This window comes from Pithys albifrons, chromosome 10 (genome assembly GCF_047495875.1).
Source record: "Pithys albifrons albifrons isolate INPA30051 chromosome 10, PitAlb_v1, whole genome shotgun sequence".
NCBI lineage: Eukaryota > Metazoa > Chordata > Aves > Passeriformes > Thamnophilidae > Pithys > Pithys albifrons.
The window spans coordinates 10,925,750-10,953,714 of NC_092467.1; the positions used below are offsets into that span (position 1 = coordinate 10,925,750).

Here is a 27,965-nt window from a genome sequence, read left to right on the forward strand (position 1 = left end):
CAACCTTCCCCCATGATAAACCGGTCAATTGAATTCTATAGATATTAGTAATGAGTTATATTTAATTCTTATTAATTAAGAACATAGCCACTATCTGTCAGTTGAATTTGGTTGTACACAGCTATACTCTTTCTAGTAGTTTTTTAAACAAAACCCAAAAAAACTAACCTCATTTACAATGCATTATCACCTGACAGAATAATGGCATCACTAGAGATATAACACTTAAACTTGGGAGTGAGAGGGTATAATTTGAGTTTGCATTTTCTTAGCCTTTCTCTAAGAAAATACAATGCCAAGGCAGAAGAGAACAGAATGACCAGAGATGCTGTGATGAAGACCATCTCTTCAGCCAGATGAGATGTATGCTTGTATGTATTGCTCACTTGATAGGAAGAAAGAACTCACAATCATCTCCCTTAAACTATCAGTCAGAATTTCTCAATTCCCCCTTACAACATTCTGCTGTTCCATCACAATGTTGTGATGTTTAAAAAAAGGAGGAATTATGATTTTTTCTGATGTCATACATGATCCCTCAACACCTTACTAGAAAGTATTCAAGCTTCTCCAAAGCAGCCAGTTTTGAAATCCACAACCTGTGCCTCCCTTCTTACATATACCCCTCTAGATAAAATATTACTATCCCACACAAACAACTGTTTTTAAAAGAATTCTACAATATTTATTCAGAGTGAGGAATCACAACTCTTTGTCATATCCACAGCTGTATGATAACAATGTATTTATTACTGCATTAATGAAATTTCCAGCAAAATCCAGTGAAATGATTTTATTGTACGCTTTCCACAGTAGTACAAAATAGGCTTTCAAAGCTGTAGACAAAACCAAAAGCTACCAAAATGTTAACTGCAATTTGAAAAAACATTTTCAAGGACAGCTTAACACTTATTTGCTTTCTTTCAAAATCACTCTAGTCATCCACTACATACATAATGTACAGGTACATTTTTATACATCATTTACATTTCAGTAGCAGGCAATGCCAAGTGTGTCCATCACCATCAGAATTGCTTGCAGAGGATCCACAACTTCTCGCATGTTATCTTTCCTCAAGACCCAGTCCGGTTTAATTCTGTGGAAACATTAGTGGCTTGTCACTAAAATACTACACTGCCACAGCAGAAACAGCAAATTAATTTTTAAGCACTTACTTTGAAACTGTTTTTATTCTTAGAGGAGTCACTGGAACAGAAGTTCCACTTAAGACAGTGCTTGTTTTCTGCTTCACGAGTGCTCTCTCTGCATCCATTCTGTGCTTCCGAGCTGTAAGTTTATACAGGCTTTGAATGAAAGGAACAGTTCTTGGCATGCCTCGGATTTCCTGACAAAAGGTGAAAACAGTACATAGTTAATACTACAAGTTCAAAAACAGCTTAACAAATCAAGAAAATATAAGTGTTTTCACCATCTTGGAAATGTCTTTTTTTTTTTAAACCAGAGTTTAGTCATCATTAATACTACAGACATAATGGGTGTGGCAGAGGGGGAAAAGAAAAAAATTACAAACACCATCAAAACACACAGGAAAAGAATGTAAATCAAACCATTAAACTCAAAGGAGTTAAGTCTTACCGAAGCTCTTTTCGAGTCCTTTGAAAGGATGGCCAGCAAACAACAGGTCTTTGTAAAAATGCTTCCTCCTTTCTCCGAAACTTTGTCCCCAGCTTTGCCTCTGTACATTTGTAGCAGGTCTAGTAAAGTATCTATAGAATTTTCTGCTTCATAAACTGCTTGAGTTGTTCTTTCATACTGTTATATAAGAAAGAGACAAGAGTACTTAACTAGACAGATCTCTAAAATATCTTTTCAAAAGTTAATGGTTAGAGATAAAAGCAAAGTCCATATTCTCCCCTAGAATAAATTTTTAGTTACTCTGGCATTCAAGCAATAAAAATCACTTCTATATGTTACCCAATTCTAACAGGTTAGAAAAGGGTACCTTTCCCATCTCCCCTCTTGTTTAGAAACCCATATGATTTGAATTACAGTTAAAATAGAGAAATAAATCAGTATAAGTTCAGAGAAATTTAAAAATATTCAAGACACCTTGCAATCCTTTAAGGCCATGAAATGATTCCTTTCTTGTAAAAAATACAAAACATACTATTGCGAGGTAGATAATTGGTTTCAAAGAAACAGAGTGAAAAATCAGAAACTGTTTTTATTCAAAACTATTATTTTTATTTCAGATTTATTCACAAATTTGTGGATAAAAAAACTACAGTAAAAGTAGCCTACTGCTTGTAAACCTGCAGAAGCAAATATTAAAGTTACCTTTGAAACATTCAGTAGAACCTGAACTGAATATCTGATCACATCCATGCATGGAACACTCCGGTTGCATCTTCGAATCAGAACAAAAATACTGAAGATTGCTCTGCTCTGGGCTATATTTTCACAACACAGCGAGGACAACCTGGTAGCCACCTCTAAGACAATTAAAAAAATAAAAAAAAACTCTGAGGTTCAAACAATTTAACTGCAAACCAGGATTTTCTCCATTTTTAAGTTGAAGTGTAAAGAAGTAAAACCTGCAATTTTTTATTTAAACAAGTTTTAATGTTCTAGATTAAAAATTAAGCAGACAAAATGATATACAGAGCACATTACTGATAGTAAACATAGTAAGAAACTCATGTAAGGTATAGCATTACTAGGACTGAGAGGAAATTAGAGCAAGCATACAGGACTTCCTTTTCTACATGGCCATTTAAATATTATTCTTAAAGCAATAATCTAATTTCAGTCTGGAAAAAGGCCCATTATACTCTTGAACATGTCCCCATTTTACAATCATGGAGAAAGCCTAAACATCATTATGAACTGTTCTCAGCTGAAAAGATCTAATGCCTATCATCCCGTAAATCTATCAGTTATAATAAAACAAGATACTGACCAAGATGATTTAATGCTGCAAGAATGTAAGAGAGATGTTTGTATTTTAGAAGGTATTCAATTGCAGTTGCAGTTCTGTTGCACAATTTGTTTTCTTCTCTGCTCTTTTCATTAGCCTTTTCTAAACTGCGCCTTAAAGCTTTAGTTTTTGCTGTGTCATTAATCTTTCTCCACGAATATCCTCTCCACAACGCCTATAGAAAAGGAATTTCAAAAAAAAAAAAAGTTGTAAACAAGAGTCAATACAATAGAACTTCCATTACCATTTCAAATGAGTTACACACAAGTCTGACAAAGTATTGAACAACCCTGGGTATTAAAATTTAAGAAATCACCACTCAGTGTTCAATCTTTCAAACACTATTCTTTCGAGACAAAAGGCAAAAAACCTCATGTATACACACTCCACACACACTCCCACCTATGTCACAGCAACCAGTATCTGCTTAATACTACTTCATAATCCACTTGCCTTTAGCTTTCATGTCTAAACTGAAGGTGACTTGGCTTGTAATTTCACTGATAAATTTGTCAACCAAAGTAAACTTTTTTCCCCTCCCCAAAAACCCATGAGAGAAAAATTGGAAAATAAAAATACAATTTTAAATGTTTCATTTTCTTACAAGAGGTATTTACCTGGAATTTAATTATTCCAACTGCAAATTTTCTTTTACGTCTGCAGGCAAGGAATCTTTTCACGTTTCTCTGGATTATGGTTGCTGCATCATTTCTGTGCCTTAGCCAGCCTCGAATTGCACGTTGTAAGCAAATGACTCTCTGATAATCTTTTAGAAATCTCTTGCGTTGCATTTTTGCTCGGAACCATCTCTGTTTAAAATTAAAGTACCTTTTATTTTATTTATTACCTTTCCCCTAAATTCCCTTTTCCCATCCTAAATGAGCATTGATAAAAATTGAAGAAGTGTTTTAACATGAACTTTGACAGATTGCAGGCACTATAAACATCATTAGCCCACTCCATGATTCTTACTGCCTGTGGGGTAGCTGAAATACAAGACTGCAGAATGAAATCTCAACTAGGAGCTGTTAGGGAGCCATTCTGAGGACAGAAGGGTAGAGAACAAGGGTAGAGAAGGGAATAGATAGAATCGTTTTCAGCTGGAAGGGACCTACAATAATCATCTAGTCCAACTGCCTGACCACCACAGGGCTGACCAAAAGATAAATTATGTTAAGGGCATTGTCCAAATGCCTCAAACACTGACACACCTGGGGCATCAGCCACCTCGCAAGGAAGACTGGAGTGCTTGCTCCAGTTTCAGTGCTTGATCATCCTCTCAGTTTAGAAACACTTCCTCATGTGCAATCTAAGCTTCCCCTAGTGCAGCAGTGAACCATTCCCATGTGTCCTAGCACTGGATTACAGGCAGGAGAAAGCACGAGCTCGCCTCTCCACTTCCCCTCCTCAGGAAGCTGAAGAGAGCAAGGTCAGCCTCCTTTTATCCAGACCAGATAAACTCAAAGTCCTGAGCTGCTCCTCAGAGAAGATACCTTCCAGCCCTTTCCCCAATTTCACTGCCCTCCTCTGGATGCATTTGAGTACCTTCACATGCCTCTTTACCGAAGAGCTGCATGGAATACCCCAGGTGAGGCCACAGCATCACTGCACACAGCAGGACAGTAAACTCCTCTCAGGGCTGTCATGCTGTGCCTGATGTGGTTTGTCCTCTGGGCTGCCAGGGCACACCACACTGAGCTGCTGACAACCAGCTCCCCCAGATCCCTCTCTGAAGAGCTGCTCTCCAGCCACTCCTCTCCCAGTTTATACTTCTGTCCAGCATGACTGTCCTAGGAGTTTGCTTTCTCTTGGCTGCCTTTTAAGAACCACCACTCCGCGTTTCTAATTTTCCATCTCTGTTTTTTACCTTCTATATGAAAAAGACAGACAGGATATTCTGTGCCAAATCAGAGCAAAAAAAAAAATCCTCTTCCACCCATTCTCTCTTGCCTTAAAGGGAAAATCTAACTTATAGGAAGAGGTAACAGATTTGTATTTATGGAGGAGAGGTGGGGCAGTTTGCCATAACACCCTAGACCAGAGAACAACTATTTCAGGGTTCCCATTTCAGCACCTCCATTTAATCAACGCTAACCTTCCACTAGTGGAACTAAGCTAATGATCAGTTTAGAGACCTGAAGACAATGTTTACAATTAGGTAGAGCTGCAATACAAGCCTGATTTTTGATCTTGTTTTTAGATAAGTAAAACATGATTATATTGAAGTGCTGCAATAGGCTTTGGCACCCCTAGAAGATTAGAAACATCCAACCAAATAAATCACTGCGTCCTAGGGGATTGGTTATGCAAGGAGATGCTCTACATTTCAAAAACATTAGAGGTGGTTGTGTCTGATCTTTCCTACTTCCAGTAGGATGTAAAGAAATAGCCTAAGACAACACTCAGATTCCTTTAGCAACCTTGAGGGTCTGAAGAAACCAAATTTTCTCCATCCATTCTCAGCTTTAAACTGTTCCAAAGCTTGCTGAGATACACTCTATTAGGTTTAGCTCAGTATAAGCAGCATTATTTAATATATCACAGTCTCCATAATTTAGCTTTATTTTCACATGTGAAGGAACTAGAGACTTAGTGCCACAGCTTAGCCCACAGAAAAGCAATTAGACTACATTACATAAAATCATTTAGCCTTAGACTAACCTGTATTATAAGAACAGATAAGATCTGGTTTTGTGCAAGTTTTAAGGTGAGATGAATCCTGTACATCCTTTGAATTTTAATTGCAGAGAGATGATGATACACAGCTGCTGCAAAATGAAGTAATTTCCTTTTTTGTTTCTGTTCTGAAATCTGTAGAAGGAAAACAAAACAAGGAACATAACTGATTTTCATACTCCAAGGTAGCTGATTGCCTATGCAAAGAACACAGTACACAGAAATATACTGTTGGGTGCTGGAAAATCGCCTTGGAGGTCATTATATCAGAGCTAAAGCTGCCTCTCTTCAGTACTAACACAGAAGTGATTGTAAGCAATAACATTAATACATAGCAGAGAAAATATCATTGCAACTATGTACGTGCACAGAAATATCAGTAATAGGTGAGACACAAGGACCTCAGAAGCTCAAATAACATCCAGACATAACATCCTAGTTTAGGATTGTGAGAAAAAGGTCAAGCTGTGTTTTGATCTCTTTTGATCTGCCCAATACTCAAAGCAGCCAGTAAGAACTTGACTTCAACAAGAAATCAGGTTTTCCTCTTCTTGCCATTCAGAATTAATGCTAAAACAGCTCACGATATTTTACACCAAAATCATAGTTTTAATTTGAAGGATACCAACCTTTTTTCTGACTAAATAACCCCGTATAAATGCTTGCAGTTTAACGATAGCTCTTCTAGTCTTACTGTATTTCATAAATTGAAGTCTGCCTTTCTGCCAAGCCCGCAGATGTTTTTGGATAATTACAGCAGCAGCTTTTTGTTGATCAAATTTTCTTCTTGCCTTGAAACCTCTATATGCTTTTTGGATCAAACATGCAGCCTGAACCTTCTGAAAAAGATTTCAAAGAATGCATTGATAATTAAAGTTCTATTAATTCCTGTCATGATCAATAAATATTTATTTTTAGTTCTGGGTTTTATTTTTTATCATAAGAACAAAAATGTAATAAAAAATATCAGCAAACTCAAAGTACTGGTTTATATAAAAATGCACTTTCAAAGTTTGGAAGGTCTTTACCTAAACAGGGTCAAAGCACGAGCAATTGAACTTAATCCTTTCTAGGCACTAAAGCCAACAGAAAGTCTGGCATTTTATTTTAGTTATCAGTATAGATGGGGGCAATTTAACAACTGGAACTGCTCAAACACAGGAATCTACCCTGTTACTTAATGCAGAGAGAATATTTAATATTTTGAAGATTGTTCTGATCCCACCTTTTCTATGCTTCTGCACACTGTTAACAAAAATCACTCAAATATATTGAAAACTTTTAAAGCAACCATGACATACTGGAGTGCAAGTGAAAACATACCTTTCTTAAAAGTTTTCTAGCCCTGTACTGTCTGTATGCCAACTGAATTTTAACTGCAGCATTCTTAGTTGCCAGAAAGTGATGTCGAAGCATTCGTGCACTAAGGGTCGCTCTCCATCTTCTTTGGATTGTAAGAGCACAGAACTTCACTTCCAAAAACCTAACATGAAAAGGCATTTTTAAATAAGAAAAGAGTGATGGTTCACAAAATTATCAAGATAGATACTGTGAAACCAGAGCTATTAACAATCAAATCTTGGAACACAAGAAAAAGACAGCAACGTTGGGAGAAATACTGATTTTAAATAGAAGATACTTTCTGTTTTACCACAGTAGGTACTTCAGTAACTTGCTGTTAAAGGAGGCTTGGGGGGAGAGACAGCATTTTGAAAGGCAATGGGCAGACTGACGTACAACATGTCCATAAAAGGATAATAGGGAAGGTTATTTAACAAGCAGGGATGCTGAGGGAGGACCTAGGAAACTAGAAAATGGTCAGGTTAACATATCCCTGAACAGCATCCTCTACTTCTACTAGCATGGGACACAGTTCAGAATGACATGAGCTATCAGGCTGATCTAGTAGACCATTTGTTATAAAACCATCTCACCAAATAATAAACATAAATTATTTTAACTATTCCATTATGGATTATAATGAAATAGCTTTTCAACCTATTAAGTTTTATGCTGGAATTTTAAGAACATCCAGATCATCCTTGTTAAAATGAGGGAAGGGAAAAAAAGATCAAGGCCTACTCTTTTCTAGATCTGCAATAAACAAAATTTAAGTTTGTGAGGGAGCTTCCATTCCAGAAAAATAATTACACATAATGAAAATTTTGGGCAAAAGAATAACCCTGCCTGCAACAAAAGGATTATATTCATGCACATTTTAAGCACAGTGCAGGGTCAGAGCCTGAGAATCTATAGGCATTTGCCGGAGTGCAAAGCAACATTAAATAATTATCTAATAAAAGCTTTGAAAAGTAGAGAAATTTATATCAAATTCAGTATTACCAGGTCCGCAGCTGCTTCATTCTGAAGTGACTCTGAATAACAAGTGTAGCTTTTACCACAGCTGCATATTCCTTTCGTGCTCTGTAACCTCGGAACCAGGCTTGGATTACTTGTGCTGCTCTCATTTTCTTAACCCACTGTCTGGCTTTATGTCCTCTATATGCTGCCTATTAAACATATAAAAAGAAAAAAAGTTCAAAACTTGAGCAGTTTATTTAAGGGAACAAGCAAAAGTAGAAGGAAAAAGGTCAGGTTAACATGAATGGTGTTTAGGATTCTTATCTCTACAGCGTTACAAATATCTAATTTCTCAACTAGATGTCTTCAAAAGCAAGAGAAATGCATTCAGGGAAATACCACAAATGCCACTCTCTTTAATGTCTGCAAAAATGATTCTATTGTGAAGAAAAAGAAATGCCAGAGATTAAAAAAAGAAAACAAACAAACAAAAGAAACAAACCCACAACGAACCTCACTTTTATGATTACCTGAATTCTAATGGCAGCTCTTTTCATTTGACGGTATCTGTGTCGCTCAATATTTCGCATCCGGTGGGCTCTGTAGTGCTGCTGTATTAATACAGCAAAAAACTTGTACTGAAGATATTTCTGTCTCTCAATAAATCCACGGAAAAATGCCTTAAAACAAAGACATAACTTTTGGAATATTTAACCACTTGCATGGTACTGATTGGGAATGTTTCCATATTTTCAAGTGTAACTGTACTCACTGGCTTCTTTCTTAGAAAAGCAACAATACTAATAAATGTATTTCTGATTTCTCAATTAATTTTTTGGGTTTTTTACATTTTAAGCAAAGTAATCATACTTACATTGTTCAGGATATGCAAGTTAAACATTCAGAAAATAACTAACAAGCTGCCAGTTCCTCCCAAAACATGGAAGTGGGCAAGGCACACCTGTTTCCTTATCTGCTAAGTGCTTTCCAACAAGATAATAATAGCAATCTAAGAAATTATCAAAGAATGATTTGGGTTGGAAGGGACCTTTAAAGATCATCTAGTTCCATCCCACATACCACAGGCAGGCATGCCATTAGATCAAGCTGCTCAGGCATCCAAATTATTACTGTTATCACCATCATTATTTTCTTTTTCTTCCTGATTTGTGGCAACTTCCCTTCTTAAATTCCTCTTCAGAGTGTTACGTTGGCACTCAAATTAGTCTAGGAAAATTTAACAAACCTAGAAGGCCTAACATGATTGATTCACATCTTCCTAAATATGAATCGCAAAGACTATCTTAAAGAAGTTTTTGCCATTTACTTCACTTTATGCTCACTACCAGTACCCTCTCATTTTAATACATTTAATTTCATTCATATTTCAATCAAATAAAACATTCCTTAAGCTACCAATATTTATACAAGCGAAAATCAGTTCTGTCTTAAAGAAGAACCTTATTTCTGTGCACTGTGGGAGTAAGCTTTATACATCTGCTATGTAATACACTTCAGAAATTGATTCTCCTTTAGCTTTAAACTGTGGGTTGCAAGAACAGTACATCTTAAAAACACCTACAATTTAAGAAAACCACACCCAAACCCCACAACCATTCAAAAGTACCTGAATTTTTATTGTGCTTTCTTTAATTTTGTGAAACCTCTTCCTTTCAATGAATCCTCTGACTCTAGCCTGCACAATGACAATGTTCCTCCGGGTCTGTAAGTAAGTCATTCTTTGGTGTTTCACAGTCAAGTGGGATCGGTAACACCGCTGTAGGACAACTGCTGCTTTTTTATAGCTTGTATACTGTGATTGAGCTTTATGCATTAAGTAATAAGCTTGTAATGTAACAGCTGCTGTTCTAAGTTGAACATATTTTCTGCGTTGCACAGCCATCCTAAGAAAAGACTGAATCTTTCTTGCAGCTCGTATTTGCCTTGCTATTTTTCTTGCTTTCATACCACGGAAGGCAGACTGAATAATGACTGCTGCTTGTCTTTGAGCCAAGTACTCCACTCTCTGTAAATGAGCCCTGTGACATGATCTGTACCACCTCTGAATGGCAATTGCTGAACTCTGGATCAATTTGTAGTGAGTCCTTGTTCTTTGGCATCGGAACATTGACTGGATCATTATTGCTGCTGCTTTCTTTTCAAGAAAACGTCTCCTCTCTATGCGCATCCGTAAGAATGATTGAATGCACCGCGCAGCAACACTGGCTTTATACAACTGCCTGGCTTTTTTAGCACGAAAAGCAGCTTGAAGGCAGATGACAGCCTTTTTTATTTTCGCATAATTTTTCATGTCAGATTCTTTTGCCATTTTGGCTCTGAACCTCTGCTGTATGACTCTGACAGCCCAGCACAGCTGTTTGTAATACCTATGCTGTACATACATGCGATAACTAGACTGTATTATGGTTGCTGAAACATGCATGACTTTCAGTTTCTGCCGTGCCTTCATGCCTCTGTATGCTGCTTGAATAACAAGAACAGAATTCTTCATTGTCAGATACTTCTCCCGTTGGTTCCTTCCTTTCACATAAGATCGATAGGAGCTCTGTACAGCAATAGCTGCAGTTCTCATATTTTGATAGGACCTTCTATCCCTGTGCATCCTGTAGGCTGACTGTATTGTACTGGCAGCTGAATGCATGTGCTCAATGCTCTTGCGCACCCTGACACCTCTGTACACAGCCTGTATATGAATTGCTGCTCTGCGAAGAGAACGATATTCCAAAGTATGCTGTCTTGACAGAATCAAAGCTCTGTATCTTTTCTGAAAGACGAGAGTAGCTGCTTTAAGAGAGAGGTATCTCTGCCGTTCCCTAAAACCTTTAAAATTTTTCTGAACAACAGTAGCAGCACGATGCATTTTTTGCTGTTGTCTTTTCGCTTGCATGTCTCGAAACGCCTTCTGGATACAAGTTGCTGCTTTCTTTAATGAAGAGTAATGCTGTACTGCAATTTTCCTCAGCTTATTGGCTCTATACCTATTCTGTATTAGCTGGGTTGCCCACTGAAGTTGTCTGTAATGACAGTACTGCCTATACATTCGGTAGTTTTTCTGTATTGTAAGGGCTGCCTCATGTCTTTTCTTCAAGAAGCGTCTTGTTCTCATTCCTCTATAGGCAGCTTGAAGAACTAAAACAGAATTGTACAGTTTTAAGTATCTTTCTCTCATGCGCTTCCCTTCCCTGTAAGCTCGATAACATTGTTGTATGATTGCTGCAGCAAGTTTGACTTCTTGATAAGAAGTGTAAATTTTATGCATTCTTAACATTGCTTGAATAACTGTAGCAGCTTTATGCATTTGCTGCAATTTTTTCCTTACCACAAATCCTCTATAAGCAGACTGAATGATGACAGAGGCATTAAGTAAAGAGAGGTATTTTTGACGTTGAATTCTAGCTAGTTTTGTTGCTCTGTATCTTCTCTGAATTACAACAGCAGCTGCCTCAATGAAAAGAGAGTGTTTACTTTCAAGAAAAGTTCTAATTGCTCTTTGAATAATCACAGCTGATTCACTCGTAGTTTTGATAAGCCTTCTTGTTTGCATACCATGGATGCGAAGTACAGCATTTTTCATCATCATATAGTTGTGAACTTGTGCATTTCGCTCCTTACAAGCACAGAACCACTGCTGAATCTCCCTAGTTGCCAGCAACAATTTTCTGAAATCCCTCTGTAGTCTGTGCATTCGATAATAAGACTGTATTATTGTTGCTGACTGATGCATAGTTTTTAAGTCTTGTCGGACTTTCATGCCTCTGCAAGCAGCCTGAAGGATAATGATAGACTTCTTTAGTTCCAAGTACTTTTTGCGCTGTACTTTGCCTAAACAAAAAGCTCTATACTGTCTTTGAATTCTAATTGCTGCCATTCTCATTGACTGATATTTTATGTTCATGCAATGCATCTTAAACGTGGCTTGGATGCAGATAGCTGCATTATGCATACAGTGAACTTGTCGTCTCACTCTCACACCTCTGTAAATGGCCTGCATTTTGACTATGGCTCTTCTTAAAGACAAGTATCTCTGCCTTTGACATTTAGCCTGAATAATAGCACGATAACGCCTTTGAATAGCTACAGCTGCAGATCTAAGTCTTTCATATTCCTTTTTGACCAGGTAAGACCTGAAGGCAGCTTGTATAGTTGTAGCAGCTTTGTTTAGTATGTTCAGTTGTTTCCTCACAGTCATCCCACGGTAAGCAGACTGCAAGACTAACACAGCTGCCTTTGTTTTTAAATAAATTGCACGTTGGGTTTTTTTCATACAGTAAGCTCTGAAGTATTTCTGAATCACTAGAGTGGCTTCCCTTAGTTTCTTGTATTTTAGTTGATTTACATGCATTCTGTAATAGGACTGAATAATTGTTGCAAGGTTATGTTTCTTCTGAATTGTTTTTCTCAGAGCTTTCCCCCTCCATATTGCCTGAAGACGCACTACAGAGTTACGCAGCTGAACATATTCTCGACGTTGTTTCTGGCCTATAACACTGGCCCTGTAATGCCTTTGGATAGTTAACACAGCATGGCTCATAAGCCTGAATCTTTTCAGAGCCGTGAATTTCCTGAAGGCAGACTGTATCACAGTAGCAGCAACATGCTGTCTTCTAATCTGCTTTCGGACCTTCCATCCATGAAAAGCTGCTTGTAAAGAAAGCACTGCTGCTCTTGTCATTAAGAAGTTCAGTCTTTGCCTGCTACCAGTCTTACAATTCCTGTACCACCTCTGAATCACAATGGAGGCCTCTACCACTGCCTTGTGTTTCACTCGTGCAGCATGAGCTCTAAAAGCAGTTTGAATTTTAACAGCAGCTCTATGTTCAAGTTTAAGCTTTTTGCGTGTTTTATAACCCCTGTAGGCTGCCTGTAGGCTCACAGCTGCTTTCTTAACTTGCAGGAATTCCTGCCTCTGACACCGTTGGTTTTTGTAGGCACGATAATGTTGTTGAATGACAATTGCAGCACTGTAGATGCTTAAGTACTGTTGTCTGTCCCTTTTCATTCTGTAGCAGGCCTGAAGAAATACTGCAGTCTCCCTCCACCTTTTTATTTGTTTCCTGACAAGATAGCCCCGAACTGCAGCCTGAATTCTTATGCAAGCTTCCCTTAATTTCCTATAATCTTCTTTAAGTTGAAGAGTATGTCTGCCAGACCGATACCTTTGCTGGACATAAAGTGTTGCCTCCCTTAAAGCACAGTAATGCTTACGTGCTTGCCACATCTTTACAAAAGCTTGAATCTTTACTGCCGCATTTTTCAAGTTTTTAAATCTCTTCTGGACAACGTAAGCACGGTAACTTGACTGAATTTTGATCACAGCTCTCAACCTGCGAGCCTCTTTCCTTGCCTCCATCCCTCGGTAGGCAGACTGCAGAACAATGGCAGCCAGGCGCATCCTCTGGAAAGAAGCAGCTGCTTTTTTAGAGGCGACATGCGCCCTATACCGAGTTTGAATTACAGAAGCTGCATTTTTAATCTCTTTGTATCTCTTTACTTGTTGGTATTTTCTCACATGTGACTGTAATGTAATAACAGATTTTTTTAACTGTAGAAATCTTTGTTTCTCCTGTTTCATTCTCCAGAGTGACTGAACAACACAAACTGCTTTTGTTTGCCTGTACAGCTTGTGTGCCTTCATGCCTCTAAAAGCAGCTTGGAGAACTATCACTGCTGCACGCTTTTGCAGATAGTGCTCTCTCTCTCTTTTCCCTAGTTTATAAGCTCTGTAATACTGCTGAATTGTCACTATCTTTGCCCTGTATTCCTGGTAAACACATCTGGCCAGCTGACACCTGTACCAAGCCTGAATCTTGATAATATTTTGCTTAATATGTAGATAGTGCTTCCGGTCTCTGTGCATCCTGTACCAAGACTGTATGACAAGGGCAGACCTCCTTCTCTTAGCCAGTTTTGAAGATTGCCATTTTCGGAAATAAGCCTGAAGCACTAAAGTTGCTTTAATTTTCTGTTGAATTTTGTAATTTCTCCATCTTCTGAATGCAGACTGAATAGTAACTGCAGAAGACTTTAAGATTTTGTATCTTTGCCGATCTTTTTTTGCCAACTTAGATGCACGCAGATGCCTCTGAATTGTAACAGTAGCCCAAACAATTCGTTTATATGCAGCAACAGACTTTGCCATCCTTATCCTTGCTTGGACAAAAATAGCATAGTATCTTAGCTGTAAATAACTTTTCCTAGCAGAGTATCTCCTCCAATAAGCCTGCAGGTTAAAAAAAGAGAAAATTTATTGTTTTCTTTATAGTATCTTTAGTTAAACTCAAATGTGAAAACTGTCATCTTCAGACTTTTCAATATTTCTTTATTCCTACGTAATTCCCTAGGAAGGTAAGCCCAGAAATCTACATTAAACAAACAAGACCCCAAAACAAAACAAAAACGCACACACAAAGAAACAAAAAAAAAACACAAAAAACCCACTCCAGAACAAAAAAGCAAAACCAAATGCTTGAATCATTGCTTTTTTAAAAATTTAAATTATGGGAAAATGCTAAATTTGCCCTGGCAACAACAGATTCCCTTTTAAACTATTTGATAAATCAGTGGTTCTTTAACATCCACTCTAAAAAGTTTAAAGAGTGTAATATTTAACTTTGGGTAATAGTGGCAAAAGTAGCCTGAAAAACTGAATTAACTGTCCAGCTAACCATTGGTAAATGAATTCTGCCAGTCTAAATGTGCCCACTGCAGGTGACATAACACTAGGGCAGCCATTTTTAATTTTTTGTAAAAGCCTCTTTAAGTAATGTTCAACAGCTGCAAAGAGGAAAGCCAATAAAATCTGATTAGTCCCCTTACCATGACAAGTTTATGGCCCAGTGTTTTAATGTTTATGGTACTCCAATATATTCACTAAGAAGGAGCAATTTTTAATTTAATAGCACATTACTATCTCTCCCTGAAGAGACTTATTAACATTTCTCAGAAGTAGACAGCAAGAAGAAAAAGTAAAAAATAAAAAGATTACATTTCATGAAGGCATTAGTTGCTGTAAGAAGAACAAATGGTCCTCAGCAAGGCTATTTCTTAGAGATTTGTAAGGGTTTCCTTGCTGTGTAACCTACTTCTGATTGTATTACCTGTATGACTGTGGCAGATTTACTTCTGGTTTCCTCTAGTTTTGCCTTTTTCAGTCTGAAAAGAGTCATCCTGGCCAAGTATCCTCTCCAGTGCTTCTGGATGGAAATGGCTGCATTCACTCTCCTCAGGATGCGTCGACGAGACAAGAAGTTCATTGCAGATTTTTGAATTATCCGAGCAGCTCTGTCTTTTTCCTACAAAGAGTAATTTCCACTGAACAGTTAGGAATGGAATTTTCACTCAAATTTTTGATGTGACTAACTATCTAGAGCAATATCTTAAAAATTAGGCTTGTTGATATCACAGCTTTTCTTTACTATGATAAAAGAACTTTTCTGAGAGACAACATTTTATTTCAGCACTGAATTATTTGTAAAACGGCATCACTTAAATTTGCATCTTCCTGTCTTCCTAATCCTTCTTTAAAACTCAATTTTTCAGCATTCCAAAGCAACCCACTTTTAAACCTTGATTTTAGATGTCATTCCTAACAGATTAAGATACTTTCACTAATGGAGCACACTGGAATGCTCTCTAGCTATATGTAAATAGCATAAAAGAGTATAAAGGTAGTCATACCAGCTCATGTCCATCTACCCCAGAGTTTTCCACATACTAACCAGTGTTTTTGCTGTAACCCAGAGATTGTAATAACAAACGGGTGTACATCAAAGGAAAAAGTAACTAACAAAAGTAACACATCAATATTTAGATCATGGTACTAACTACCCTATTCTATCCTACCACAGGGCAAAGCACTTACACACATTGTAAGATTAATTAAAAAAATAATGCCTGCAATGTCCAAGTGGTTTTGGTTTTGATTCCTTCTCTCCCTACCAGCATCTTTACTATTAGTTATTTCAAAAGAGTTGTAAAGGGAATGTTTTGTCATTGTTATTAAGGTTGTGTAGACTTTAAAAAATAAAGAAACTGGAGATGAAATAGCCTACGTAAACATAACTTCTGTCCCCCTCTACACTACAGATTCTTAAAAGTATTTTACTTGAACACTGTCCCAAAATCAAAAAATACATATCTCAGTAAGACACAGTAGTGGCATTTATCAATCTTAATGTTGTCATAGTTTTAAAACCCTCACAATTCTTTATAACTACCAGAAAAGTAAGAAACAAAATACCAGAACTCATGAAATTCAACTCAAAAGACTGGTGAAGTTTAGCTCCTAAACAAATAAATCCACGCAGAAATTTAATTACTCTTCTCATTTTGTAGACATTAATAGGAATTAAAAATTAACTACTCCAGTTTTGTTTTAAGGAAGCAGTGCAACTGTTTTATATTTGAAATATTAGGAAAAGGGCTTAAAGCGTGACATGCTTTAATGAGGACATAAAAAAAAGAACAGTAGCCTTTAAACAACTTCAGAACAGTCTTAAACAAAAGTGGCTTTTAGTATATTACATCACAAAGAAGGCCACATATTTTGATGATAAAATGGTACCTCATTCATTTAAATGCTAATATTATTTCAATAAACCTGTGTACTCCTGTGAATTTATACTCTTTATTTATTATTTCTCAAAGTGGAAGGTATGAATATTGCATAAGCAAAGAGTACCTGAGAAAGTTGCAGTTCCCTTTTCAGCCTATAATTCCTCCAAGCAGACTGAATTAATCGTGCAGCTCGAGTTTCGTGCCGCAGATCAAGAAGCCGCGAACACAGGAATGACAGGTAGGTAATAACAACCTACAGAGACACAGAACATGGCAAGTTAAGAACTACAGAAGAGTAGGACACATTCACAGGAGGGATGAACACCTTTAACAACTCTAAAGGCATTTTACCTTCTCATCAGGAATTGTATTTGACATGTCTGAGTGATGAATCATTGCTGGTATTCCACCTAGGTTAGAAACTGCAGCATTGATCAGTTGGAAGTTTTTCTTTTCATTGTCCAAGAGTTCCTTGTATAGGACTGAGGGAGTTACAGCTTTATAAAGAGAAAATATTAGTTAAATCCAACTGTGCATAAAACAAATTTAACACGAACTTCTGTGCAACAAATAACTCACTTTGGTCAAACATTTCTTCCATAACATTTAGAGAAGTATCAGACTCTGATGAGGAGGAAGAGTTCAGTCCCACTGTAACAGTTCTTGAGCATTCTACTGTTTGAGTTGTTCGTTGGCACACAGCTTCCAAAGGCATGTAACATGGATGATAATGATGAATCAAGTGACATAATACTCTACCATCTGAGAAACATACTGTGAAATTTTCCACCTGTTAAATAAAATACAATACAATACAAATTCCTTGAAATTTTGTTACCAGTAACTGGATATAGACTGTTTTTTGTACCTTGGAATGTGACCAAGGGTAAATTATTTTTGAACAAAAAAAAATTTGGTAACTAGTGCTTTCTTTGAACATCGCTGTACAGTGACATATAGCAGTGAGAAACCACAAACAAAAGAGATGTGAATCATTATGCAGTGAATCTACAAGGGAAACACTTAAGAAACCAAAGAGAAACCAGTCTTTCTACAGAAGGATTCTAAATAAACTTCTATAGATACCTTTACACTAGGTTTTTAATGCAGAAACAAGTTCTGAACTTGCATCAGTCCTAAGTGCTATTTCGCCCTTTAGAAAAATCAGCAGCTGTGGCTATATGTGTCTGACTGGGGCTTCCCTTCTTGGAGTGGGTAAATGTGCCCTTTTTCTAAACAAACATCTCTGCAGAGAGGAATTGACCATATCCCAAACATTAGTATAATTCTCATAGTTCCTATAAACAGTGAAAATTCTATGCACAAGTATTTGCACAATGAATGCTTATTAAAAATACATAAATAACTCGCATTCCAGCAAAAACTGTTCTATTTTTAAAAGGCATTTCTATGCACAAGACTAACTGCTGGAAGGGGAAATACTTTTGCTCAAATTTGTTTAAAAAGAGCTGCAGCTAAATTCACAGAAGGATGGTTCTTTCAAATCAAATTAAAAAAAGTCCAGAAGGATACTGCAAACCAATTATCACTGGCTGCTACTATGTATTTGATAATTTGAAGAACTCTGCTCTATAAAGAATTATGACAGCACAGGATGTATTTGTTCAAGTATATACAAAACTACTTACTCTGATATTGTAAAACATACAAACAGCATTAACCCATGCCATCAGCAGTTTCACATTTTCACTGTAACTCTGAAGTGAGGACTTATCCTTGTCTTGTACTCCAAAACAATTTGGAAAACTCTTGAGAGCACCCAGTTGTGCTTTTCTCTTGTATGAGTTATTCAAAAACTCAATTTCTTCTTTTAATTGTTCCACATTCAGAGAAACATCCACCTATTAGGAAGAAAAAAGAATATTGACATGTCATCTGACATGTCATGCATTGCAGCCACTGGATGCAGAGGCTTCAAACATGGCATTTTAGAGAAACTACACTCACTGCTTAGCAGTACCTACCACTGAATCAGTAGTGGATAACCTAGACTTGCCAGCACAGATAGCAGATACAGAAGCCCCTAACTCTACCCTCCCACTGTTCTGTGTATAACAGTTACTTCATTAATCGTAGGGAGAAACAGGCCTGTGTAATTTCAATGTACTCCCAGAGGAAACAATTTCAGTCTTGTCAGCATTTCTACTGAGTCCATGCAACACTCCTCATTTAAGGGATTCTGAGAGGAATTGAGCTGGTGGTGTGATGGTGCGAAAAGATTTGCAGAACAAGCAGCATATCCACAGGGCTTAGGTAAAGCCACTACTCACTGAAAATATTTCTTTATTCAAAAGCAATGCAACTGTAACTCAAGCATCAGGAGAACTAACTCAAGGAAGGTAACTACTATCCAACTTCAGTTAATTCTTAGAAAAGTCTTAAAAAACTACTGTTGCTTCCTTTACTATTTTCCAGTGGCTTTGGAATACCATTGCAGTAATGCCCAAGACATCTTTGTTCTTATTTCAAGAATGCTTCATCAAATTGACTGTTTCAGAAAAATGGAGAAAAGGTGAAAAAGCTATAGCTTCAGAGCTTACTCTATAATTGCCTATCAGTGTAACCTCAAAATGTCCTTTTCAGTTAGTAGGAGTTTTACCAGCAGTTTGAGATCAATGTTATTTTACTTTCAAGTATCAATTCTGCTAGTATACAGCATAAACTCAGAAGTCAATTTTTTTCCAAAAATTGTATGAATGTATATAAGACAAAGCACAGTTAAAATGTTATTCAAACTGTATTGTAAGGGAGCAGTTAGCAGTTCAGGTGAAGTTTGCATGGAATTTTGACAGTGGAAAGTAAATCAGTCTAAAATTTTATTAGTAAAGTCTTTCACAGACAATCAATACTCCTGGAAAAACTGGTGTTTTCATTATTGCTTGTAATATGGTAACAAACAAACAAAATAAGTAATTGAATAGTACCTGGAAGGCAAAGACAATTTTCCACAGGAGTGCTAATGTTCGCTCTCTGTGTCTATCCACAATATCCCTGGATTCAAGAGAAGCACCTATCAAACAAAGCAGGGAATTAAAGTGTGCACTAGTTATCTGATGCACTTAGAACAACCCTGATTTCTAGGCCTTACCACTTTCATCTTTCAAGTGTATTCCTCGCTCTTTAAGGACATTAAGAACAATGTCAACATTATGCATCTTTTGTAGACGACTTATTGCAGGAACTCTCAGTTGTTTTGAAAGATTCCAGTTTTTGGTCAGAAGCTCCACTGCTCTCCTAACAAAGGTAATTTCACAGTTAAATGCCTTTGCTGAGCTCAGATTAAGTATTATATAGAAGAACATTTCAAAATATTTCTGTATGAACTCACACAAGACGAATGCCACATTGTAAGTCCACAGCCAGATTTGTTACAGCAAAATCAAATTCATCAAGTGGAGTTTGAATATGAGAGACAGGTAGTCCCAGGAATCCGAGATGACGAGAAAGGTCACCTTCACCACTCAGGAAGTCCCGCGAAAACGCAAGCAAAAGGTCTTTGCTAGCCTTAAAAAAAAAAAAAGAAAAGAAAAGCAAAAAATAAGATAAACTTAACACTATATATTTGTCAAGCAGAATACAATTTTTATCCCTTGTCCCCCAAATTACATTCTATGTTTCCTTGTCTAATACTTACAATGATATTTTTAAAAAAACATTAATTTTAGCCAGTTCAAACAGCTTTAATTTTCGTCATACCTGGCCTGACATATCAGGAATACCTTTTTCTTAGCCTGTTTATCTGTCTACATAGTACAAACTCAAAGCAAGTGATTTTATTTGAACATATTTGTTAATCAAAGTCTTTGTATGTCAGATGTTCCATAGCCTTTCTTATCACAGCAAAACAAAAATAAAAACAGAAAAGAGTCCATCAAACTGACCTGTATTTTAAGGTCAGTGGCAGCATCCTAGAGTAATGTTTAAAAATAATGCAGAAACTCACCTTTATGGAAGGGAAGTCAAATAAAGCAGGGCAATGGAGCCCCTCCTACAGAACCAACACCTCAAAATTTTCTTGGGAATTCCAGTACATGACCATGAGATGGTATGTTGAGAATGTTCATGCAAATGCTGAACAGTCAGGACTTGTTAAAGTGCACAGTCAGATCAAAAAATAAATAAAAATTCTACATTGAGTCTTAGGACAATACTAGAGAGAGACACCAAATCTCAGCTCTCTTACCTTGAACTCTGCATCCTTACAAAAGAGGCAAGGGTCATGGGCAATCATCCTGGACCGTTTGGCACAATCCAGAAAGCAAATTAACAACAGCAATTTTTTCAGGGTGAATTTTGACAAAGCTTCTTCATGACCTAAAAAGATAGAACCCGTTAAGTGATAGCTTAAAAATTAAATGCTATAAATAACTTATTTTGAAAGGAGTAGTTACCTTCTCGGTAAAGGTGAGGCACAGTGGGATGCCTGTACTCAGCTGCAATGTCAGGGTTCCAAAGCAGGCGATTAAGGATAAATATTGCTAAACCCGTAACATCACTATTATTCTCCAAAGGTATCAGTTCTCCATAAACAGTCTAACATGAGAGGAGGGGAAAAAATCAGAAATGTTGAAAATTATCTTAAACACTGATTTTTTTTAATAATATACGTTATTGAAATTCAGAAATAGTAAATGGTCTAATGCCTCTAAAAATCAAATTGTTCAAATGAATCACTGAGGGGTAAAGCTGAAGTAAACCTCAGAAGATCTAAAATCATTTCAAAGTACGTATGATCGTTTACATCCGAGGAATCAGTTAGGAACTTCTTTAAGACAACCACATTCTTCTTCAGTTTAGTAGAGTGAAACTGACAGGGAAATGCTTTTGTGGTATTGGTCAGGGAATTAACTTCTAATTTCCTCGATTAAATGTTTTCCTTCTTAATAAGGTAAGCACTATATTGAAGAAAGCGTGTTGCAACAATTTAAAAGATATGTAAACATGCTATAATTGAATTAAACCTACCTGAATTAGTAAGAGAGAAAATACAAATAAACCCAAACCAACCCCAATTGTTAGATGTCCTTTAAACTTAGTTTATAGACTATATACAGTGCACTGACCTCCAGACCAATACGCAGCCATAAAGGGTTGTAAGATAAAAGCCAGTTGAGGACTTTCTGCCTCTCTCCTGCAAGAGAGCATCTTGTAATATTAGATCCAGCAAATGTTTCATATTAATGCAAAAATTTATATTAATCAGTTTTAGATTAATCAAATTAATGTGCAAATAATCCTTTTTCTACATACAAGAAAAGAGAGAATGCCAAATCTTAGTATTCTTACCTATATCTTTCCAGGGGTGTCTGTCTCTACGAACTAGCAAGCGTCTGGTTTCGACCTCAACCTCTAGTTTCTTAATGGCTTTGACCATTGTTTCAGAGGTAAACAAACGACAAGCTTCACGGCGTAGCTTATTCAGCTTACGGTGAGCTGTATAAGCCTTTAGAGATGCTTCGTCTTTCGTTGGTGCTTTAGGAAGGCTCATTTTATGATGGTTCTCCTCTCCCAAGATAAGAGCAGCTGCATTTACTGTTTAAATGCACACAAAGAGTAGGTGTTTATGTAGCTTTGCCCACCTCATTCTTAGCCCCTTTCCAAGCTGACGTTTTGCTATTTTGCCTCTGACTACTGATTTATCTCTCAGGAAGCTTATCAGCTCTTGCACTAGGTATATATTGTAAAGTACATCACTCAAGTACTCAATCTAACAATGCTTATTTCATAAGTGAGCAGTGCTAGGAATTTCATTTTAAGATCAATGGTACAATATTCAGTTTTCTCAACCGAAGCTAATGATAGTTCCCATTATTTTAGTCAAGCCATAATATTTTCCAGCAGGTGGGGATTACCCATCCAACACCCACTGAGGAGTGCTGCAGCCAGTGCATTCTCGTTGCAGAGCACACTGCCCATGCAAGTGTGTGTGGTGTGCTGTGTTTACCATGAGCAACTGTGCCATCCACACTTATCAGAATGGGAAAAGTAGGACTCTGAAAAGGTTTAGTGCTAAGCATGTACTACTACTATTCATTAATATTAGTAAAGTATATTACATAATATTTAAGAACATTAAAAGACAAAGAAATTTTGCTACTCTTACCTTGTGAGGTATTTGTTTTTACACTGAAGTCATCCGGAGTAAGTACAAAATTTAACCACCAAGTGAAACCTCGTTGCTGCTTCTCCTTCCAACGCTCATCATAAAACATGTTTTTAGCAGCAAAAGGCATTGGGTGCCTCGGGATTGCTTTAAAATAAACAAACAAACCTGTAAGTCCTTGCAGTTCTGGAAGTGTTTAATAAGCAATATACATTTCCTTGTGGAAAGGATTAACATATGACACTCCTTTTAGCACTACAGCAGAAAGAAAGCGGATTGTTAGAATCTTCAGTGACTTGCATGTCAGTCACTATGAGACTGAGTTATTACAGCACTAGAACTAAGCAAGGTATCTAGAACCCAGGCCATTTGCAATAGGGCAAATACAAGTGGAGCTGAATTACATCCAGAAAAAACCATTGTATAGAAGCATTTTTCTGATCAGATCACTTTAGTATTCTTAACTCTGCAAAGGAATTATCTTGCTGGTATAGTTTTTTGCTTCTTTGGTATTCTGTTGTGGTCTTAAAATGTTATGAGATAAGCTGGGTGCATAACTTTAATGTAGCTTTTATACTTACAGGCAAAACTGGAAGAAAGTAACATTTATCTTCAGCTGGCTGTATACTGCAATCAATTTTCTTATGAGTAGTCAAAATACATCACAAAACATTACATACATTTTTCTATTAGATATTGATTCATTTTAGGTACAATCTTCTATTTCACCTCAACCCTAACCAGTTAGGTCTTACCAGACATTAGCAGTACAACTGTGACATTAAGTTCAGCATATATGGTTTTATTAAATACAAGGAGTCTGCCTACCTGTTTTCAGTGGTTTCACAAATGTCAGGTGAGACTGGGCCAATCCAGGTACAGGTTTACTAATTCTCTTCATAGTTTTAGATGTTTTCTGAAGTGAAGAACCTACAAGAAATAATGCACAAATATCAACAGCAAATGTCAGTGGAAATTACAGTATTAAAGTTTGTATCACTTCTAAAGCACAGAACGAGTAATTCCCTATGAACCCATTCCAAATATTCGTAACTTCCTGTTGATAGAAAGTTACACAAACCAGTTTGGCTACAAATAAAAGAGAAAAACAGTTATGAGTAAACAAGTGCTCTTCTATGTCCCCGTTCTTCCACTTACTAAGGAAATGTACTGCTAGAATTTCATTACCATATCTAGAAATATCTACACAAGGCTGACAACAAACTAATTTCAGACAGTAAAAAGCAGGCAGAGCAAACAAGACTTCAAAACTTCTTCACTGAAAGGGTGGGTGTTCAGGCATTGAGACAGGATGCCCACGCAAGTAGTGGAATTGCCATCCCTGAAAGCATTCAAAGGGTATGTGGATGTGGCACCTGGGTTATGGTTTACGGGTAAACGTGGCAGTTCCAAGCTAATGGTTGGACTTGATAGTCTTAGCGGTCTTTTCCAACCTTATATATATATATATATATATATATATATATATATATATATATATATATTTGAAAACATGCAACAAGAGCAATGGACTCAAATATTCACAAAAATAAATGTACATAACACAAATCTTGTGCAGTAAGTTTCTAACAAATTAGAATTACACAACAAGGGCTCTGCTGAAAAACTGTCAAGATGCTTTTTCTGTTATTGTCATTAACAAATTTATACAGGAATAAAGTAAATTTGAAGCCAATGACAACCAAAACTCTAACCTAGTTTTCAGATTTTTAAAATGCAGTCTAACAAACTGCAAGGACCCCCATTTCAGAGACATAAAATACATTTCTGACTGTTGCCAGACAGTTTAGTCTGCTATACACATTTCATAATCAAAGGCATCCTTCAAAAAATGGTAAATTAAGGAAACATTGCTCACCAGCTTTCTTTCTCTGCCCTATTTTCTCTCGGTGTGTGAGTTTGAAGGCTGATGGTCTCACAGTCACCTGCGTTTGACTGCCTGTGTTAGATGTAAGAGCTCTTTTTCTTTCCACTTCTTCCATATACACTGGAGCTGTAACTCGACTATTTTCTACGTATGTTTCGCTTTTCCTCTTACGACACAAAGAAGTTGATCCAGTAGGAGATGAATTTACTTTGTCATTGTGAAACTGATGTTCAGCCGAAATGGAACCTGCAATTGGCAGGTGTTCAGATATTTCTGCTTCTGTATGTACAGGCACATTAGCACATTCTATTATTGCTTTATTAAGGCATTTTTTAGATTTTGGCTGGCAGGTTTCCACCCTTTTTTCCTCAGTAGCACCAGGCTTACTTTTTATGACAGTGGCAGAAAGAATTGGACGCTTTGTTGTTTTTTCTCTTTGAGAAGAATTATCAGTCTGAGGTTCTTCAGCAAAACAAAAACTGCAGTGATTTTTTGAGGGTTTATCATAATGAAGTACCTGTGATGTTACATTATGCATCTCAAAGACTTCATTTAGGCTGTGTTCTACACAAAGATGTGTTTCTGTCTCTACATCTCCATCCTTTCTCTGCTTTGGGGGTAGGTATCTCTTTATAACATAAGTCTCTGTGGTAGATGATAATAATGCTGCCTCAGGTTTAGGAGTCTTTGATTGTTTATCTGACAAATTGTCTTTCACAAATTGGTCAGGTGACAGAATTTGAAAGGGCTGCTCTATTGTGTCTATATCCACCTGATAGTTGCCATTTACAAAAGCATCTGGACTTAAAATTCTCCTTGTACTTAAAGCAGGCAGAGATCCTGAGCGTTCTGGAGTACAAACTGGTGAGACTGTCCAATTAAAAACTCCTTCATTGTTTGAAATCGGCAGTTGTGCTAATCCAGCAGAACTGTAGGCACTTTCAGATTGCAATTCATTGTGCTCACTAGCATATTTCTTGACATTCTGGCTGTCTATCTGAGGCAATAACTCCTCATTTACAGAGGCAGCAATATCTGCAAAGGTAGTAGATCTTCTCATTGCAAGTGGTGTGCAAACAGTGTTACGCTGTTCCTCTGGCACTGGTGCAATAGGAGATAGAGGCAACTGATTTTCTGAGCCAATAAGAGTATTATTTCCTGGGGATATATTACTTTGCACTGTGTTCTGATTTTCACATGCCCGAAGTGGACTTCTAGGTCTATCCACCTTTCGAGAAACTTGAAATGTTTTATTAATAGTTTTAATTTCTGAAGTGCTCTTTTTAACCTTCTGTGAAGCAGAGATTTCTGAAGAGTTTTTCATTTTTAATTTATCCCAAAGACTTCTCTGAAAAAGAACCATAAATAAAAGTTAGTGTGCTGATTTTCTAAATACTTCTGTGTGTAAAAGTGAACAGTATTAGCATATTTATATATAGCATATTTAATATAGTATATTTAAATTTAACAATACTATAAAAGGAACACCTAATACAAAATTCACAATACGTTTTTTCCAGGCTTTGAAAGCAGTTTATTTGGTCACATTTTAGTTTTATTCTCTAAGCTGTAATGCATCAGCACCTACTTTCCAAATCAGCTGAAAAAAACTGAGGACAATGGGCATTTCCACAGACAGCATCATTTATCAATTTTGAATTCTCCTTCATTGAATTTTCTAGTAATAAAAATAATATCTGTGTCAGCTATGCCAAAGTAACAGAGTTAAGCCACAATAAACACACACTCACCTTTTTCTTCGGGGGCTGCTCAGCAGCACCAAGGAGCACAGCTTGATGCTTTACAACACGATTAACAACAAAAGTTACCAGTTCTCTGACTTTTCCTTCTTCTAATGGCGTCCATGTCACAGAAACAAAGATTCTTTGTCCTGACTATTAGAGAAAAAGAAATGTTTAATATCTAGCATTTAGGTACACTTATGTACATTAAAGATCAAGTAATCAAATTAAACGAGGAGCAGTATACAGAAATAACACGTATTCCAACAACATGAAATGGTACACAATTGTTATATGCTTAAATATCAATTTCTCCCCTCTGACATGTAAACTTAAGCAACCACTATCAAAAATGTTGTGTAAGTAAAAGGGCCTCTTAATGAAACTACAGTATGTACAAATATAACACACAGTAGAAAGGACAAGATTTTAGTAAAGGTAAGGGGAAGAATTTTTTGCACATATTAACCAAATAAGTCCTCCAGAGTAATTTTGAGAGTTATAGTGGGACTAATAATCAGAGGTTAACTTTCATGACTTTACCTGACCCTAAATACAAGTATCAAATTTTTCAGTCAAATGACATGCAAAGATGAAATTTGACATACAAGTTCTTTGAATAAAAACAAATAAATAAAGGCACTTCAAATGATCAAGGAAGTGATGGAGCTTACTATTCATGAATTACTACGGAAACCTGGTACTCAAGTACTTCACACCAAGACTACTCCAGTCTGGTTTGATAAACCCATTCCTGCAAAACATCTCCAAAGTGTTTCTTCTTCTCTCACAGACTCTGGACAGTCTAGATGACTCCAGATATATGTCTAAACAGCCCTTTTAAAAACTGGCATCTTTTGGACTAACTACCGTTTATATTTCCTTGAGAATCGCAAATATTTATTCCTACATTAAGCCTGTTTCGCTCTCTGTTTTGTCATTTAACTAACGCGCAGAACAGTGAGTTAGCATCCTCTTCACAAGCTCCCTTTTTCCTAAACACAGCCTCCAGCTTTTTGACAGGTCGCTGTGTAAGTGCCTCTTACTCTTCCATTTCACTCTTTAAAACCACGTTCCCGGAGATCAATTAATTTCACTTTGTTCTTTGCCCCTTGTTGTGCACTCCCCCTGATAAGCCGGGACGCGCCCCCAGCTTGATAGCGCCCCGGGCCCAGGGGCCGGACCCCTTTGCAGGGGGCAGGGCACAGCTTTCGGGTATCGGCCGCCTAAAACCCCAGGAGAACACGAGTGGCTGTCCACGGGCAGGACTCCATCGCAACCGGTCCCTGCCCCGCTTCTCCCTCGTCCCCCGCCCCGCCGCGCTCGGCTCGCGGTGCCCCCGCACGGCCCTGACCCCGCTCCCTGCCGGTACCTGCACAGCGAAGCGGCGGAGCTCGATGCTGAAGCCCCTGGCCGCGGCCGGGAAGCGGTCGATCACCACCTCGGCGTGCTCCTCGTTGGGGTTGTCGACGCCCAGCAGCAGCGTGCGGGAGGCACCCACTCGCAGGCGGCCGAAGCTTAGGAAGGGCGGCCGGGAGAAGTGGCTCAGGACCAACACGGCGGGGCTCTCGCCCTCGTCCTCCTCTGCGCCCCGCTCGGCCCATCGCCGGCGCCCGGAGTTGGCGGCGGGGCTGCACTCCCAGCGCACCGCGGCGGGGACAGAGGACGCGGCCATGGCCGGGCAGCGCCTCCCGCACAGGCAGTGCCGCGCCAACCGCC

General features: G+C 37.6%; 1 protein-coding gene across 2 annotated transcripts; it reads right to left on the reverse strand.

The window, feature by feature from the left end:
• Window positions 1–989: 989 nt before the first annotated feature.
• ASPM (assembly factor for spindle microtubules) lies at window positions 990–27,956 on the reverse strand. Of its 2 annotated transcripts, none has more exons than XM_071565412.1 (29): window positions 27,619–27,956; window positions 26,256–26,399; window positions 24,496–25,852; window positions 23,445–23,546; window positions 22,617–22,763; window positions 21,800–22,045; window positions 21,577–21,644; window positions 20,905–21,046; window positions 20,697–20,827; window positions 19,842–20,017; window positions 19,602–19,747; window positions 19,438–19,523; window positions 18,142–18,354; window positions 17,072–17,282; window positions 16,844–16,989; window positions 16,617–16,745; window positions 15,034–15,228; window positions 9,543–14,156; window positions 8,446–8,526; window positions 7,958–8,124; window positions 6,938–7,097; window positions 6,244–6,453; window positions 5,600–5,749; window positions 3,556–3,747; window positions 2,921–3,113; window positions 2,299–2,453; window positions 1,597–1,773; window positions 1,176–1,345; window positions 990–1,096 (listed from the first exon to the last, which is right to left on the reverse strand). In XM_071565412.1, exons 1-29 carry the CDS (start codon window positions 27,919–27,921, stop codon window positions 991–993), a joined length of 10,317 nt encoding a protein of 3,438 aa, XP_071421513.1. In that variant the 5' UTR covers window positions 27,922–27,956; the 3' UTR covers window position 990. The 2 variants fall into 2 exon arrangements, with proteins under 2 accessions (XP_071421513.1, XP_071421512.1); XM_071565411.1 differs by having other exon boundaries at window positions 8,446–8,595.
• Between the last annotated feature and the right edge of the window lie 9 nt (window positions 27,957–27,965).

Bases quoted from the DNA above. Each gene is read 5' to 3' on its own strand.
- ASPM (XM_071565411.1), bottom strand. From the start codon at position 27,921: ATGGCCGCGTCCTCTGTCCCCGCCGCGGTGCGCTGGGAGTGCAGCCCC. The intron at 3,748-5,599 runs GTTAGTCTAAGG...AATTTTAAACAG, and splicing joins TATCTGTTCTTATAATACAG to AGATGGTTCCGAGCAAAAAT. The intron at 1,774-2,298 runs GTAACTTTAATA...CTTATATAACAG, and splicing joins TTCTACTGAATGTTTCAAAG to TATGAAAGAACAACTCAAGC.